This window comes from Neophocaena asiaeorientalis, unplaced genomic scaffold (genome assembly GCF_003031525.2).
Source record: "Neophocaena asiaeorientalis asiaeorientalis breed wild unplaced genomic scaffold, Neophocaena_asiaeorientalis_V1.1 scaffold912, whole genome shotgun sequence".
Taxonomy (NCBI): domain Eukaryota; kingdom Metazoa; phylum Chordata; class Mammalia; order Artiodactyla; family Phocoenidae; genus Neophocaena; species Neophocaena asiaeorientalis.
The window spans coordinates 58014-76293 of NW_020175052.1; the positions used below are offsets into that span (position 1 = coordinate 58014).

Sequence of the window (18280 nt, forward strand, 5' to 3'; positions counted from 1 at the left end):
GCCGTCGCCTCCGCCACTCGGTTACCTCGATCCTCCCGTCTCTGTCGCTTCCCACTTCCTTCACTCCTTAATCTGGATGGGAAGTTGGGGAAAATGGACAGGGGCTTGCTGGCGTGGGTTGCTGTCTTCTGGCTAACAGGTAAGAGGCGTTTTCTACCGAGACGGATAACTTTATATGTATTCCGGTACTGGTACTGTTCTAACCCTAGCCCACCGCACCGCGCCCCCAGTTACCCCCCATTGTGCTTAAAGCTGCTTAGCAGGCTGGTGGTAAGTGGGGGGAGGGGTGTGTGTGTGTGTGTGTGTGTTAGAATGATGGGGGAGGCGGGGAGAAACCCCATATCAAGTGAGCCGGATCGAGATGCAGGTGTTTTGACTCATTCGAGATATGAGATCGTTCTTTCCAGTGTGCATTTCTCCTTTCATACAACGGTTCTTCCTCGGTCTTATCTTGACTTTGTAATGCTGTGAGTCCTGGGGAAAGCCTGGTTGGGAAAAAAAAATGAAAGCTCGGAGGAAACTGATTAATTAAGAGAACTGGTTTTCTGGGGGTTGGAAGTAAAGGAGTGTCTTCTTAATTCCTTCCCTAGAGAAGCTGGGAGCCCCAGGGGCATTCTTCAGTGGCTCCCAGGTGTGCAGGGGAGCGGGGATGAGGAAGGACATGGGGATGGAGGCTTCATTGGTTGTGGAGTTGAGGGTCCCACTCGCATTTGGTACCATTTGGGGAGTGGTCCCATAGAAGAGAAGAGCCTTCCTCCCCCCATAAACAGGTGGGAACACCCTCTAATAAAGATAATTTGCAGAGATATTCAGAAGGTAGGGCCTTGCCTTACCATTAGAGTCACTTCCTCTAGCTGAGACCTCTGTGTTTCCCCCTCCCTTTTGGTGAACTTTCTCCCCACCCTCCTGGGGTCTGGTACGGCTCTGGTTCCTAACACGCGTTCCCACAGGATGATCTGTGAGGTTGAGAGATAGGTGGCCGGGCTGAATGGGCAGCCCTGAGAGATTCACAGAGCAGCCCTGCCTTGGGTGGAGGTGGAGGGGTTAGGAAGGCTTGGGTAGTCTGGACTGGGTCTGAGGCAACAACTCAAAGCAAGGTGGAACCAAGTGATGGAGGAGAGGAACAAGGGAGCAGAAAAGTGGTGAAGACAAGATGGGGTAGTGAAGGGCAGGAGAGAAAATGGAAAATAGCACCAAGAACAAAGTTGTGCCCCCTCTGGGAGCACTGAAGACTGGGAAAAATCAAGTCAGTAGGAAAAGAGGAATAAGATAAAAATATCTAAGGCAAGTGACTAAAAGAGGGTAAAATACATTTAAGAAGAAAGACAAAACCACTATGTCACTTAGCTTCAGAATAAGATTATAGATTGCCTCAGTTTTTCTTTCTATTCCTAATGAAGGGTCCCTAACACTGGCTTTTGCCCCCTGCGGGGCTTAGGTTTGGGGAGGGGTCCCTCAGCAGAGTTAGCCTCTTCTCTTGGCTGCTGTGAGTTCATCCCTCCCACATTATTCAAATATGAATCATCTCTAATTTCAGGGATTGCCTGATCCATGTCTCCCCACTCCCCTGGCCTCCTAGTGCCTTCTACTTCCACCCTCACTGATTCTGAACGTCCTTAATTTGCCTCTACTTCTCAATTATCATATTTGAGGGGAACTTTGGCCTCAAACCTTTATCACCGCCTCCCTGAAGTCCGCTAGGCATCTGGGGAGGGGTCCCCAAGTCAGAAGTGCTCTTCCAGACACCCTGGGGTATACCCAAACAGAGCTCTCTAGGGATTTGCAGGGCATGGGGCAGAAGGGGAACATATAGCCCTTGCTAGATGGCTGACAGCTTTTCATGAAATGGTCCCTGGAACCATCGAATTCAGTCCTCTCAGTTTATACACATGGAGGCCCAGAGAGGCAATGTGCACACAGCAAGTGTGTGTTGGATCGGGCGCTAGACCCAGTCCTCCCAAACCCCGGGCCAGTCCTGTTTGCACTCTCTGAGCTTTGTGGTGTGTGTGTGTGTGGGGGGGGGGGGTTGTTTTTGTCTTGAGGGGAGGTGCTGCTTCATCTGGTCTGTGCTTTCTCCCATCCGCACCTGGAGAGGTTGCTCCTGCCTGGAAGCAGGCAACAGGTTAGTTATCAGGGCCATCCCAGCTGTCAGAGGGCTGGGACTTCCAGCCTCTGCAAGTAAGCCTGGCTCCAGAGATCCCACTGGCATCCCCTGGTCCCAGTTTCCCCTTCCCCCCGCATCCCACTGTGGACAAGCCTCAGCCTCAGCAAAGTGAAGCAGCTAACAATGGCGGCTGGGGAGAGGGAGGGAGGGAAGAGAGAGGAGCAGCAAGGATGAGATGGATTCAGACTCATTGTTCACAGAGCAAAGGTAAGACATTTCAGTCCAGCCCAATCAATGAATCCTCTCTTGAGTGGGTGGTGGAAGGGGAGGGAGAAAGGAAAGGACAGATTAAAAATGAGTCAGAGAGCCAGGAAAAAAACCACATTCATTCTCCCTCTCCCTCCCTTTCTCTCTCTTCTCTCTTTATCTCTTCCTCTCCTCACCCCCCCTCCCCGGCCCTTAGTTTTCTCTCTTTTCATGCAGGCTGAGCAATTTCTAATCAACACTTCAAGCTTTTTTCCTCAGACTCTAGCAGCTCCTTCCTCGTCCTTCATTACAAAAATTCTGTATTTTTTTCTGCTGTATATTTAGCCTCGTGATTTCTCATTGTCATTGTGATGCCGCTTCCTGTAATAAATTGTTTTGTTGTTGTCTTTGTCGTTTTGCACAAAACAAAATGCTTACCAGCTGCTGTTTTAGCAACAGGTGCCATCTAGCAATAGGACTTGAGGAGGGTTCACTCTGTCTTTGTTCTTGAATACGGATGGCGTTTCAGCCCTTCCTGGCAGCAAGAAACGCCAGAGCTGTGGCGACACTCTGGGAGCGGGCAGTTCGTCTTCCTGGAGACTCTTTTGGGTCTCTCTGTGACGAAGAGTGCTTGTTCTATTAGCATTTCTTTTGGTACCCTTTTGGTTGTATTCATTCATTTATTCATCCTTTCTCCAAGTCTGTATTGAATTCCTGTGGTTTCTAAGTATTATGATAGGTGCTGAGAATAAAGAGAGAAAAGACATAGTCCTTGCCCTCAAAGAGTTGTCAGTCTAGTCAGTGAGTCAAATGAGTTTTCAGGTATCTTGATATGGAGGTAAGAGGTCCTATGATAAGAGCCATGAGAGCCGCACAGGTGCTACGAGAGCACGGATGAGGCATAGGTGCCTGAAACCTGGGGTGGGAGTGGAGCAGCTCGGAAACAAACTCCCAAAGAGGTGATGGCTGAGTAAATACATTTATTCACGCACAGTCAGCTGCTGAGTTACTGTCACATCCAGGCATTGTGCTGGGGTTAATAAGACAGCCCTGCCTTCAAGGAGCTTACAGTTTGATGGTGGAGACTCCGGTGATGGAACTGTGATCACACAGTTATGGAATACCCTGTACAAAGGCCATGATAGAGATCTGCACTAACTGTTGTGGGTGCCTCATGGTGGCTTCTAACCCAGCCTGCAGCAGGCAGGGAGGTATCCAGACACAGTGGCTGGTTTGGTTTGCATTCAGGTAGACGCGTGGTGACCATGAGAGGATGGGCTTGGGTATGGAGGGTTAAAGTGTAATTAGCCCTGGAGAAGGAAGAGTTGCTTTTAGAGATTCCTGACACCTTAATTTCCATCATCTCCTTTCCGATCCTGTATACTTTTCAATTTTTCTCCCTCCTCTGTTCTACTTTCCTCCACGGAAGAGACCTTTTTCATACCGGAGCATCTTCTTCCAGCATCTTGTCACAGCCCTCTCCATGTCCCACCATGCTCAGCCTGGGTGCTTCTCTCTAGACTAGGAGAGGGGGGTTGTTTCAGTATCCCCATTACTCTTTAGATTCATGATTCTGCTGAATGTCTAGTTTATACAGATTTGGGTATTAGTTCTAGCAACACTATGCTAGAACCATGCTGTGGTCTTAGTTCAAGTACCTAGTGCTTAGTACAGCATTAGTAGCATTAGTACCAGGACTTGGTTAGTGGAAAGAACCCTGACCTGGGATTTGAGGATTGGGTTCCAGTCCCATCTTCTTCACAAATTAACTGTATATCCATAGGATCGGGGTCTTATGATCCGTTTTTTTTCTTTTTGGCATGTAATTTAATTTTTCATTGAGATATAATTGACATGTAACATTAGTTTCAGGTGTACAACATGAATTCATGTTTGTATATATTATGAAATGATCACAACAATAAGTCTAGTTAACATCCATCACCATATAGAGTTACAGATTTTTTTCTTGGGATAACTTTCAACATTTATTCTGTTAGCCACTTTCAAATATTCAACACAGTATTATTAACTATAGTCATCGTGCTGTGCATTATATCCTCAGGACTTATTTATTTTATAACTGGAAGCTTGTACACTTTGACCCCCTTCACCCACCCACCACCTCTGGCAACCACCAATCTGTTCTCTGTATCTATGAGCTCGTTTTTTTGTTTTTAAAGTTTACTTGTATAAGTGAGATCATACAGTATTTGTCTTTCTGACTTATTTCACTTAACATAATGACCTCAGGGTCCATCCATGTTGTCACAAATGGCAAGATTTTATTCTTTTTTATGACTGAACAATATTCCATTGTGTGTACATGTATATAAATATAAATTTTATATATATATATACACACATATAAAAAATATACATGGCACCTTCTTTATCCATTCATGAAGCGACGGACACTTAGGTTGTTTCCATATCTTGTCTATTGTAAATAAAGCTGCAGTGAACATGGGGTTGCATGTATTGTAATCTTTTGAATGAGGTCACATCTTAGGTCACTTTCAGCTCTAAGATTCTATGGTTCTGAACTTTTCTCCACTTAATTTTGATGAGTTGGAAATCAAACTTACAAAGCAGTAGATCCTTAGTGAGGAGCCATGGAGGGAGCCCCATTTGTCTTCAGCCTTTCCCTGACCACTAATGATTGGAATGAAAAATGGCAGCTGGAAAGGGAGAGCTCTTGTTACCATCTTCAGAGGAACAAGTGGAGTAGCACTGAGTGCTTGGTGGACAGGATAGGGTCCACTCTGAACAATTAAATGTAGTCATACTGGGGACTGCTGAAGCAAGGCAAGTGCTTTGGGCTAGATGAGACGAATCCTACTCTAGCCAACATGGCCCTAGAACGTCCCTTCTAGTCTCAACTTCTTGTTCCAGGACACACTCACCTCTTCACCCCTTCCAACTATTTTAGCTCTTATATCAAGTTATCGCCAATCAGGAATATAAAGAAAAGTATGATCTGATTGTTGCTCTTGCTTATTTAGATACTGTAATTCTTTTCTATGTGTTAAATAGCTTTCATGGACATTATCCCTTTTGATCCTTCTAAGTAAGTAAGGCTGATATTACCTACCTGTACATAAAAGGGAGTAAATGACTTGTCTAAGTCTATGGTATCTTACTGATTACCATAAGAAATAGTGTCACTGACTTACATATGACTTGGTTGTTTCAAATGCCTGAATCCAAGAGAAACATTATTTTCTGGTTAAGGTGGGTAAAACTGGAACTCCTGATTTAAGGGAACATACATGGTATCTGTTATGGGGCATTGGGTAGTGAGGCTCAGAGTTCATAGAACTCAGGGAAATATTACAGGGAGAAGTGATAAAGAATAGCATTTAGTATTTCTAATTAAATCCTAAGATCTACAGGAAAAGAGTGAATGAGGAGTGCTCTAGTGAGGCTCAGGAGAGCAGTGGATGTGACCCTGTGACAGCAGAGACTGCTGGCATGTCAGAGCCCCTCTGGGACTAGGGGCTGGTACTGTGCACCCAGGAGCTACACAGGATGTCACTGTGGCATATATATGCTTAAAATCTTGGTCTTCAAGATGGCTTTTGGCTTCCTGAGAATGAAAGAAGGCATTCTCTTTATGGGCCACGAAACAAGGAAGAACTCAGAAGAACATGCTGCTTCCCTGTTCTCCTACAGCAGCTAGAGCCCTGCAGGACGTGGTTCTCTAAAATAGGAGTAGAACCTTCACATTCAACTGGGATCCTGCATCGTTACTCCTCCTTTGCCCTTGGCTCGTCAGGGGGCTGTTGGGGGAGAGGCATGAGGCTCAAACTGACCTGGATTTGAACACTAACCTTATTTTCTTTAGCTTTAAAGTGGGGAAGCTAACTTACCTTATAGGGTTGTTGTGATAATTAAAATAATTATGTACAACTCGTAGCACAATATTTGGCAAATAGTAAGCTCTCGATACTTATTATGAACCCCAAATAGGAATATTAGTCAGCATTTTGATGCAGCAACAAGCAACCCCATAATCTCAACAGCTCACAACACCAAACATTTAGTCGCTCGTGTTATATGAGAGCTGCAGTCAGTTGCAGGTCAACTGTAGCCAATTGGTGGACTTGGCTCAGTTCCAAATGTCTTCTTATTCCAAGGCCCAGGATGAAGGAGAAGCCACTATCTAGGCATGCTGTTCTCATGGTGGAGGACTCAAGGTGGGTAGGGGGAGGGCACAGAGCCAAACCACACAAATGCCTTTTAAGCTTCTGCTTGGACAAGTCTTATGGCACATGTACTCATATTCCATTGACCAAAGCATGTCATATGGCCAAGCCTCTAGTCATTGGAGTAGTAAGTGTACTCTGCCTCCAGGGAACAATCTAAGAGTGAGGAGGGAAAACTAACTGGGAGCAAATAATACAATCTATCAACTGAGTTAAATCATTCAACAAATGTGTTGAGTACCTACTACGTAGCAGACTTTTTAAAAGCCTGAAGGAGAGAGCTTGTTATTAATGGCAGAGACAGATGACTAAATAGGAACTTCTCAGGCAAGGTGATGTGATTCTCTAGGGTAATATGACTGTAATAAGAGCAAGAAGAAGCATATACAGGAAGTGCTAGCTGAGGAAGTCTGGAAAGATAGGTAGGAGTTACTAGAGAAAGAGTGGGACGGAGGGAAGGGAAATTTACAGAGGAAACAGCATGTGCAAAAGCCAACAATCAAAAGAGGGCATGATGTTTTTCAAAAAGTACAAATATTTTAGTATGGCTGGAGAATTTAGTGGTGCAGGAGAAATGGAAGAGAGTGGCCCCATCTGAAATGAGCCCTTGTACCTCTGAATGCCTAGAGGGAGTCTTTAAAAGGGTGAGAGTAAAGGAGTGCTGTGATCAGATGTGCATTTTCGAAATATCATTTGCACCTCAGTGTGAAGGGTAGATTAGACATAGGCAGACTTGCAGCAAAAACCAGCTAGAAGACCCTTACAGAAAGAGGGGCAAGATATGATGAGATCCTGAAGTCTTGTGGTGCAGTGGAGATGACAGAAGTGGACAGAGTGACCAGAGATGGAGGAAGTAGTCCATAGTCCTGGGTTGGTTGGATGTGGAGGCTGAAAGACAGGAGTATCAAAGATGCCTCCAGGTACCTGGCTTGGGTCTGCTGGGGATGCCATTTGTGGACATGAACTAATACAGGAGGAGAAACGTGTAAGGGAGGGAGAGACAGGTTCAGTTTTTTTCATTAGATTAGTTAGAGTATAGCCTAAGATGCTATAACAAAAAGACCCTAAAATATAGTAACTCATACAAAATTGTTCCTTTTTTTCTCTCTCCTGTAACAGTAGAGATCTAGTGGGACTGAGTCTACCATTCCCAACATGTGGCTCCCAAGACTGCTCCAGTGATAGTTACTCTTCAGCAAGTAGAAGCAAGGAAAGCAGAGGGTCAGGGCAAGTAGTTTATTTTTAGAGAGGTGACATGGAAATTACACGCATCACTTCTCCTCACATACCTTTGTCCTGAATCTAGTCCCATGGCCACAATTAGCTGCAAGGGAGGCTAGGAAATGTAGTATGTGGCTGGCTTGGCTGGCCAGATTAAAACCTGGGAAGTTCTGTTACTAAAAGAAGGGGGCAGTTAGCATCTCCATCTATAGAATGATGAGTTTGGGGTGCTTGTATAACATCCAGATGGAGAATGAAGTTATATATTTGGGTCTGGAGCTTGGGTGAGAGATCCAAACTGGAAATACAGGTAACAAGTTGATAAAAGTGCAGAAGAGCTTTCATACAGGAGCTTTCTCCGTCCAAATGGCTGATCCATCCTAGAAGTCTGACCCACCTGAATGAATCAGGACAGCTTCCAAAGCACCTTGGCCCTGCAGGGTAGAGACTGACCTCTTTCAGTACTGCTTTAGTCATATTGGAACAGCATGTGGGCCAGCTAGACGTTACCCACGAGCTCATTTCAGATCTCTGGAAGACGAGGCAATCAGACAGAAAGGAGATATGCTTCTTGCTTTCATCTGCACAGTGGTGGCAGAGAATGGGAAAGCATGGCTCCATGGGACACACAGAACATATGCTTAATGAATGGCAAGCTCGGTGTGCACAAGCGCTAGAGTTATTGGCAGCAAATAATAACTAGGCCATGAGCAATGCCCACCTGGGCGAGGGCAGCACCAGTGTCTACTTTAGCCCCATGGAGAGGGGGGAGATACTGATGCCTTTTAGGAGTCTTGGGGAGAAAACATGCAAGAATGCTGTCATATTTTTTATTATCTCAAGATAGTACATCTGGTCACCCTAACCCTAAAATGGATCAAGCCATTAGGTACTATGGTAGCAAACAAGAGAAACTGATTCTGTCCAATTTAAGCAGGAAAGAAATTTATTGAAAGGAAATAGAGTAACTTACAGGACTAATAGGCAATCTGGAGAACTAGGCTTAGAGAATAGGCAAACAGCAAGGAAATGTCTACTCTTCTTGGTAAAGGCTTTTTTTTGTTTTTTTTTTTTTGCGGTACGCGGGCCTCTCACTGTTGTGGCCTCTCCCGTTGTGGAGCACAGGCTCCGGACGCCACGCAGGCTCAGCGGCCATGGTTCACGGGCCCAGCCGCTCCGCGGCATGTGGGATCTTCCCGGACCAGGGCACGAACCCACATCCCCTGCATCGGCAGGCAGACTCCCAACCACTGCACCAGCAGGGAAGCCCGGTAAAGGCTTTTTTATTTTATTATTTAACCCAACTATATCAAGAAGATGAATGGTTTCTACTTCTGGGGGAAAAAAGGTTCAAGCTGTGTTTTGTCTTTAAAAATTGAGCCTGTGGGTCATCATTTCCCAAAATGCTTTGCTTCCCATGCTGACATTGCTACTAAGGGATGGACACGCCACGGACCAAACCCTAGTGGAGATGCTCGGACACTCCTTATTCATCTCTTACACTTAGAAAACCTGCCCATTAATTGTTCCTAAAACAATGTCCTAGGAAATTGGGACAGTATGTTAAAAACGTGAGGACAAAAAGATGAATTTCTTAAAGATCTAGCTTAAAGGCAGGAAAAGGAAGATGTGTATTGTCATACTGAATGAAGAAAAAACTTAGGAGTCTGAAAGCCAAGATATGCTGGTGAATGGGCAATTCTGAGGTCAAATCCCACTTCTGGGAGTTCAAGAGTTAAGGGATGGGTGAGCTTGATACAAAATTTCTAAAGATGCCTGTCTGTGGTGATGATAATTTTCCATGATCTTTAGCAGCAATCTTTGTTTCTCTAAAATGGGGCTGTGCTTATAGATCTGCCTCTCAAAGATGCTGGCAGGAATAGCTTACAACTAGTGGGGAAAAGGAACTTGCTTTGAAAAAAATGAAAGTACTAAAATAAGAACGGCATTTCTGTAGATACTGCTTTTGTTATCCTTGCAAGAACACAATTCGTCATGTATAGAATCCTTTTCTTTACATGAGAATTGGGGCAGGAACTTATTTTGCCACATGCAGTGAGACATTGTCTGCACTTGGAGCTGATCCTCCCTGGCCTGGTGACTTGGTACCCCTGGTGACTAGCTGAGATGGGAGCTGATGCTCTGAGCTGTCACTCATCACTCTACTTTTAGGCAGCTTTCCTAGTTATTGACCAGAATCCATTCTCAGCACTGAGGACCACCTGCTAAGAAAGGCCCTTCAGATTCACTTGTTCATTTGCTCATTCCACATATTCATTCCATAAAATAGAGCTTGCTGTATACTGAGGGTACAGAATCAACCAATCCTGGTCCTTGCCCTCAGGGACCTTAGAGTTAGAAACCAAGTTTATATTGAATTTCTCAAGCTCAGAGACTGGTCTTTTAAATCTATGTTCCCAGAATGTAACATTGTATTTTAAAACATGTTTTTGAATGAACTTGTATTAGATAGCCAAGGGCGGTTTTCCTGAGGATCAGGGGAACAATAAAAACAGAAGGAATGGTCTGGTGGTCTAAGAATGATGACTCCCTCCTCTGCAAATGTAGAAAACCACCTGTGATCTTCAACCTTCAATATGTCTTCTGGTGCTTCTTTCAGTCAGGAATCCTAATTTTTACAGATGTGTTCTATATAGTATGATATAGGACATACTTCACTTACTTCACTCTTTCCAGTTTTTTGGGATACTTGCTTTATTTTGTAGGATGAAACATGGATTCTTTCCATATTCCTGTATATGTTCTTATAAGAGCTTAAAAACACAAGTCCCTTATGGTGTCACCCCTGCCTGGACTCAGAGTCCCAGCCTTCCCATTGTGCCAGCACGTGTTTGTTCATGTGTGTGCATGACACACACTCGCTGCTTCTTTCAGTCTACCTCCCAGAAACTCCTCAGTTACATGCCCTGATGTTTCCCCAGGATGGGAGAATAACATATTTATAGTCAAAGAATGGAAAACATCTCAGTATGCCTGGAACTTGCATGGGCCCAAATCATGGAGAAGACCTTACATGCCGTGTCAAGGCATTTGGGTTTTATCCTAAAAGGAATGGGAAATCATTGGAGGCCTTATAGCCTGACATGATTCGATCTGTCTTTTAAAAAAAAAGAATATTCTAGATAGAAAAAATGTGGAGAGTACATTGGGCTGGAAGTAGGGAGACCACTGAAGAGGCTATTATAAAACGAAAAATGTAATGAGGACTTGTGTAAAGTGATAGTAAGAGCTTTGGGGCCAGTCAGCCTGGGTTCAAATCTGTCACTTGCTAACCCTGAGGTGTTTGGCAAGATACATACAGTTTCTGAGGATCAGTTTCTTCACCTGTAAATTGGGTGTAATGATAATACCTACTTTACAGGATTTTTGGAGAGAATTTATTAAGATACTCCATGAATGGCACTTAATACAATTTCTAACATACAGTAAGTGTTTCATAATCACTTCCTGGTAGAAGGAATAGAAACTTGATTTATTCCCACTAGGAGTGACCATGGGAAAAGAGAAGGGTCAAATTTGAGAGAGATTTAGAATTAGTGGCCACTGAATATGGTTAGAGCCAAAGAGGAGATGATCAAAGCTATGAGTTCTATCTACGATGATAGGACAGCGAGTATACTGGCAAAAGAGCTAGGGAGACAAGAAAGACTGGTTTATAAGCAAGAGTTGAGGTGGGAAAAGAGAAGATGATGAACAAAGTTTAGATATGTTTAATTTGAAGTATCTGTTAAACATGAAGATGAGGTCTCATGGAGTTGAGGGTCTGAGACATAACGGGTAGTTGGAACCATGGGAGAATAAGATTTCTTAGATCAAATGCACAGGTGAACATTACAAAGAGGCTGAAAAATTTTAATTTATTTACCTGGCATTCAAAGGTATTCTTATTAGCCTGTATAGACTCCAGCATAAGAAGTACTAGGTTTTTGGCATCTGACAGGTGGTAACATAGAAAAACAAAAAAACATCTATGAGAGGTGGGACCCAAGTTCAGGATACTAACCTAGCCCCAGGGCAGATCTGTTGGGAATTGGAGTCAGAGGGAGGGTGTTCCCAGGCCAAATCTCAGTGTCCCTGGGGAACTGTCAATCTTGGTCCTCATCCAAATTAGCTACTATCTCTGAAGGGCCCGATCTGGGGTAGGAGTGGGTGTCCCATGAGAGGTAGTTTTTGAAGTTGGGTGGATAGCAAGGTTACAGTTTCAGATATGGATCAGTCATGTGTGAGGATATAGGGAACAAAACCTAATCCTCAGGAGAAGGGCTTATATCAGAGCCCAGGCAAGCAGAATGGAACTCAGGGCAAGGCTTTGGTACCAGTGGATTGCAAATCAGGTGGAAACACAGTCTCACATAAACACGGGCTGAGGGAAAGACATGTGGCTCAGTGGGTGTAGAAACACCTGCCCTCGCCCAGAACCCAGGGTTAGGGCCAGAAGAGCATTCTAGACCTTACCCTCCAGTGGGAATGGGGTTCCTAATAGGTTTGGCCTGGGCAGGCTTGGGACCTGCGTGGCATTCATCCTACATTTTGATGCTTCTAGAGCTAACACAGGGATTGGCATCTTCAGCTTTCTCTCTAACTCTTCACTTTTATGGTCCTCAAAGATCCAATAAACTGACATTTCCTTGAAATTCCTAGATCCGTCCTCTCCAGCTATCCAGATCTATCCTTAGCTTAGATTCCCAAGGTTTCCATTATACCTGCATATGTATACATCTCTGTGTATGTGTACACACACTCAGGGTACCCTCGGTTTCCAGCTTCCAGGAGCAGCAACAGCTACATTTATTGAGTGCTTACTGTATACCAGTGTTATCCTAAGTGCTTAGGACAAAATCTTTTTTTTTTTTTTTTTTTTTGTGGTACGTGGCCTCTCCCGTCGCGGAGCACAGGCTCTGGACGCGCAGGCTCAGCGGCATGTGGGATCTTCCCGGACCGGGGCACGAACCCGCGCCCCCTTCATCGGCAGGTGGACTCCCAACCACTGCGCCACCAGGGAAGCCCAGGATAAAATCTTATTTAACCCTCAAACAGCTCCATAAGATAGTTACTATTATCCTGGTTTTACCAGTAAGGAAACTGAAAGTCCTAAGACTTAAGTAATTTGCCTTATGTCATGCAGCTAGGAAGTGGTAGGGCTTGGATTCTGACTTAGGACTCACTCTAAAATCCATGCCTTTAATTATCATGCCGTAAAGAGGCAAATGTTTCTGAAAACATATTCTTTATTCTTTGGAACATGAACTTATGTGTGTGTCATAGAAGCTGTGAACTGACTAACCTCTATTAATAATTAAGGGAGTACGCAATTTTAAAGAATAATAATTAAGGGAGCTGAATGGCTTGGTCAAGTAGCTAATCCATTAACAGAGAACAGAGCTGAGGAGGAGGTTATTCTTAGTAATCATCTAATGAAGAAAACCCCATACTTAACTCTCTCAAAAAAACCAAAAACAACCCTCCCCCCCAACACTTTTGTCTGCACCTGCCTCCTTTGCTGGTTTCATTTATCTTGGAGTGCTAAGGAAATGTGATTTCCCAAGAAGAGCCTGAACAGGTAGCAGAGAAGAAAGGTGGTTGGTCAACTACCGAGCATTGTGCTGGGGACAATGCCTGTGATTGGTTATCCAGTCTCAACCACTGCTAACTGAAGACACTTCAACTCTCTGTCCCATTTTGTTACCTGGAAAACTGGAGCGTGAATAAGGTTTTGAAGAAGAACTACAAGGTTAAAAATTAATGCAATAGAATTTAAGGAGAAACTGTTAAAAAAAAAAAAAAAAAGCCTTTTCCTCATCCAGGTGTGTGAGTTGGAAAGAGTGGAATCAGCCACACCAACATTTGGGGGTGGTGAAGGGAAGCAGTGGAGCCTGGGAACTAGGGTTCTTTTCTGAGCTGGGATTCTTTTCTAGGAATTATTTGCCCCTCAGTGGGGCTGATCTACATAATTTGGCTGTAATCAAACCTATTAGTGGTGGATGTTCATCGAGATTCAGGAGCCTTAGAATGGGAGGTGAGGCAAAAGGCAGGAAAGGTGAGGTAGGATTTGCATTTGAGATCTCCCCTCTACTGGTCATGGTCAAGGTTCTCTGTTACAGAGTTCACTCTCTGCAGGCGCCCAGAGAGAGTGAGAAGGTTTGTTAACAACTGTTGAGTAAGGAATATGAGGGTCATTTTATAGGTGAGTATTGCTTAAGAGGCTTCATTAAGGTCTCACCATTAGTACAATGGCCAGATGAGATTCAAAGCCCTATCTTTTGATGCCAATGCTCTCTTACTATACTATGCTGTTTATAAGTCATTTAACCCGTTTTCTCTGCAAAGTCCTAGAAATTCCCATGTTAATAGTCATTCATTTGCTCACCCATTCCTTCATTTATTCCATAGTAGCTATCGAGCACTTAGGTTCGAAACACTAAATCTCAAATATTCTGTTGCATTCTCTTCCCAATTCCATAGAATGCAGAAACCTTTTCTTCCTAACAGGAATTAGAACCTAGTTTTCACAGTGCTTTCATGGAAGAGAGGCACTGGTCTGGAACTCAGAAGTAGGTACAAATATGGTATCTTGCCCTTGTTAAGAGAGCTTCTATAAAGACGGTTTCATGAATAAGTGCATGTTTGAGCTGTGAGAGTGAGTTTGCTTTGTGGGATGTCATTGGGACCATGGGCAATAGTGAAGAACAGTAGGCTTCCCCTGGAAACTAGCCCTTTCTTGTATGTCTCAAGTCCACCTGCAATTCTAGGGTGAAACTCTTTGCCTCAAGCTACCTGAAGCTGGCTTGGCAGGCTCCTGGATTCAACTCTGAACCTCTTTATCATGTCTTTCTATTCATATTCCGTTTTTCTGCCTCTCATCGTGATTCTACTTCTGCTTCTAACCTCAGATCAAGCTAGAAACTCTTAACTCTCCCATTCACCTGAAGAAGTTATGTTCTCTTTGCCTGGAATTTCTAGATCTTACCATTGAGTTCATAGAAGCCCTTTGCCTCTCAAACACTCCCCTGGGCTTTCATTCACTGAAATTTCCCTCTCTTTCTTGGACCAAGCCTCAAACTGATCTTTTTAAACACTTAAACTTCTCATCTACTTTCTAGTCTCCCCCCACCCTTTTTTGGATTACCCTTCAAAGCTTTTGAACTTAGTCTACTGCTTTTGATCCAAAATTCTCCATTCCTCTCAAAGCCTTCTTTTCCCCTTAATCTCTGTCTTGTTTGCTGGGTCACCAGCTGGAAGGGAAGTCACTTCCTCCTGAAGTCATATGTCCTGGCTTCACTGTCCTCATTTATCAAATAGCTGTTGAGTATCTATGGGTTTCACCCAGGACAGCAAGATAAGACACATTCCTTACCTGACCCGACAAGTCTGATGGAGGCATGAAAATAAGTACAAAATTATTACAAAATTATTATAGTAAATGTCTAGAGGAGAATGCTGGGGATACTGATGGCACAAAGGAGGAAGTGACAAATGGATTGACTGGTCACAGAAGACTTGACAAGAAGCCTTTGAGTTGGTTTTGACAGATGGAAAAGAGTTTCTCAGGAAGAGAAGTGAGGAAAAAGCATTCCATAAACAAGAAATATCACATGCCAAGATCTAGAGGTGTGATATACCACGTCCCACTTGGGGGAACCGTTAGTTTGGTATCATCGGAGGTTGGTGCTCAAATGGAGGTGCTGCAAGATGTGAGGCAGAGGAGGAATAGTTGATGGGGCACCTTAAATGCCTTGCCAAGAACTTTGGGTTTTATCCTGAAGGCCATGGAGGATGAGTGAAGGGTTTTAAGAAGGAGAGCCATAACAGTCAGATTTAGAAAGATAACCTGAACTTATAGCAAGGAGAATGGACTGCATGTGGGCAACTGCCTGCAGGGAGACCAGACGAGAGATTATTGCAAAATTATCAGCAAGAAATGAGGAGAGCGTACACACAAGCAATGGTAGTGGGGTTAAAGAAGGGGAAGGAAATATTAAAGATGTTAAGAGGTCAAGTTGACACGACTTTGTGACCAGTTGGACACTGGGAGTGAAGGCAGGTTTCTGGACAAGGCAACCAGGTAGATATTGATGCTCTTCATTGTGATGGAGAAAACAAGGGGAGAGACAGGTTAGGGAGGTAAGGTGGAAAGGCACACCTATGATATGTGAGGTGAGGTCCAGGACACTGATACCATTTGGACATGTTCATTCTATTTTGCAGCCATAGCTGGAGGCCTTCAGGTCACAGTGCCCGACAAGAAGAAGGTGGCCATGCTCTTCCAGCCCACTGTGCTTCGCTGCCACTTCTCCACGTCTTCCCATCAGCCTGCAGTCGTGCAGTGGAAATTCAAGTCCTACTGCCAGGATCGCATGGGGGAATCCTTGGGCATGTCTTCTCCCCGGGCCCAATCTCTCAGCAAAAGAAACCTGGAATGGGACCCCTACTTGGATTGTTTAGACAGTAGGAGGACTGTTCGAGTGGTAGCTTCCAAACAGGGCTCAACCGTGACCCTGGGAGATTTCTACAGGGGCAGAGAGATCACAATTGTTCATGGTAATAATGTCTCTGTTTTGAATCTAGGGAAGATTGGTTCCATTCTTCCCAGATACAAGAGGATGTCAGCCTTGCGCCCTTTCAATCCCTCAAGACTTTGATTTTATGGGGGATGGGAGTATCAAGAAACCTAGCAAATTGCTTTAATGGGATGGCGTGGAGAGGAAGGATGGAGGCTTGTAATATCAAGAGAAGACAGAGATGAGCTTTGGAAATAGTCTTTCATGAGCCTGACCTCCAGCCTGAGGAATTTATTATCAGAACTGAATTGAAATGGGTTCTAGTGAAAGGTTTCTCAAATACCTCACACCTTGACACCAGCCTTTATTGCCCTTTCCTTAACTCAGAAAGCAGACTTCCCTAAGAAGTTCCTCTGCTGGGAGATGGGATGTATGTGTACAAGTTTCAGAGCCAGGTAGATGCCATGGCCCAAGCCTCAGGTAGTTTTACATCAGTTCCACCCTTTTTCCTGCCCCCTACAGCTTTGGGCAAGGAAAAGTTCCAAATTTTGAAGAACTCCTGTGAACCCAGCTCATTTCCAGGAGTCCAGGTTAATTCTGGAATTTACTTGGCTTTCAAGGGCCTCTGCAGACCTGGTTGAAAGCAGTCTTCTATTCCAGAAACCAGACTGGAACTAAACCAGTTTCTGGGGGCGCTCTAATTCTCACCCCTTAGGGATGCTAGCTTTTATTACTGTTTCGTTGTTTGTTTTAAATAAAGCAAACATCTCGTCAAACACCATCCGGGTAAAGAAATATAACAGTACAGACACCCAGAAGGGCTGCCCACCCCCCCATTGTTTAGTGTTTTTCTTCAGAGGACAGAGTTTAGGACCCGGTCCTTCTCTTTGTGATAACAGATGCAGATCTTCAAATTGGAAAACTCATGTGGGGAGACAGCGGACTCTATTACTGTATCATCACCACCCCTGATGACCTGGAGGGCAAGAACGAGGACTCGGTGGAACTGCTGGTGTTGGGTAAGTGACAACCCTCAGTAACATTTTCATCTTAGACTGCTTGCACTGTTCCCTCTTCTCGCTTCTCCTCCCTGCATGTGTTAGCAGGTTGCACGTACAGGCTTTACCTTTGGTGCACAGACAAACCAGTTTTAGAATATGTTCTTTATGAGCAGTAGTTGTATTTATTATATTTTGTTTCTTGGTGTCTATGGCCCACATTTTACCATTTTCCTGAATGTTTCTTCTGCTTTCTTAGTTTTTTCCCCTCCTTTCCACTTGCACCTTTAACCCTGATTTCTCTCTGCTCTTATTCTTTACATATGCTAATGATTGAGAAAAATGCCAGAGGCCTTTGAAGCAGGGTAGAGACAGCTGAGAGATAAGAATTCGCTGGTGTGCTAGGCTCTCCTGAGACAAAGGAATCTTTTCCCATTCAATTATCTCCACTTAAGACAATCCTAAGGAAAGATGGCTGTACACTTTTAATAATAAAAGGTGCTCAGTGAAAAGAGCTATGGGGGAGACGTAATAGTGTTTAATTGGAAGGCAAATTTCTTGAAACCTAAAAGTGTCCAAGTTATTCGCAAAGCAACTATAATCTAATCCTTATTAATATTAATTTCTTCATAAATGAAAACTCATTACTTTTGGGTACTTTTCTCTTTTGTGGATTGGAGGAATATCAGTGGGAGATGACCTCCTTGTATGAAACTGAAAATTGAGCACATATTTCGTGCTCTATAAATGTTGGCTGGACAAAAAACTTAGAATAAAACATACAGAAATTAAGAAAAGGAACAACATTAATTGTAGGATAAAAGGTAAATCCTTGAAGCCATTTTACATTTTTTTGTAGCTTCCAAGAAACCAGGTCTTAACAATTTGGGGGGAATATTTAAGGTGCTTTCTTTTAGAAGCAAATGAGGTTGAAGGTTAATTTTTACCCTCTGTGGGAAACACAGTGCCCCAGGAGAAAATGGA

The 18280-nt window shown here is 43.9% G+C and overlaps 2 protein-coding genes across 7 annotated transcripts in view; one reads left to right on the top strand and one right to left on the bottom strand.

The window, feature by feature from the left end:
* MAEL (maelstrom spermatogenic transposon silencer) overlaps positions 1 to 18280 on the bottom strand; it is a 109680-nt gene that overhangs the window by 56951 nt on the left and 34449 nt on the right. The window contains exon 1 of one of the 3 annotated variants that reach the window (XM_024763653.1): positions 26 to 45. The exons of the other annotated variants lie outside the window; for them this stretch is intronic. The gene's annotated coding sequence lies outside the window, so the exon portion shown is untranslated. Of the gene's footprint in view, positions 1 to 25; positions 46 to 18280 lie in introns of those variants that run through there. 3 annotated transcript variants of the gene reach the window in all.
* The window catches only part of ILDR2 (immunoglobulin like domain containing receptor 2), a 55533-nt gene continuing 37283 nt past the window's right edge, over positions 31 to 18280 (top strand). For all 4 annotated transcript variants that reach the window (XM_024763649.1, XM_024763646.1, XM_024763647.1 and 1 more), the window contains exons 1-3: positions 31 to 139; positions 16006 to 16338; positions 17198 to 17317. In XM_024763649.1, the coding sequence (XP_024619417.1) occupies positions 94 to 139; positions 16006 to 16338; positions 17198 to 17317 (499 nt within the window). In that variant the 5' untranslated portion in view covers positions 31 to 93. The remainder of the gene's footprint in view (positions 140 to 16005; positions 16339 to 17197; positions 17318 to 18280) is intronic.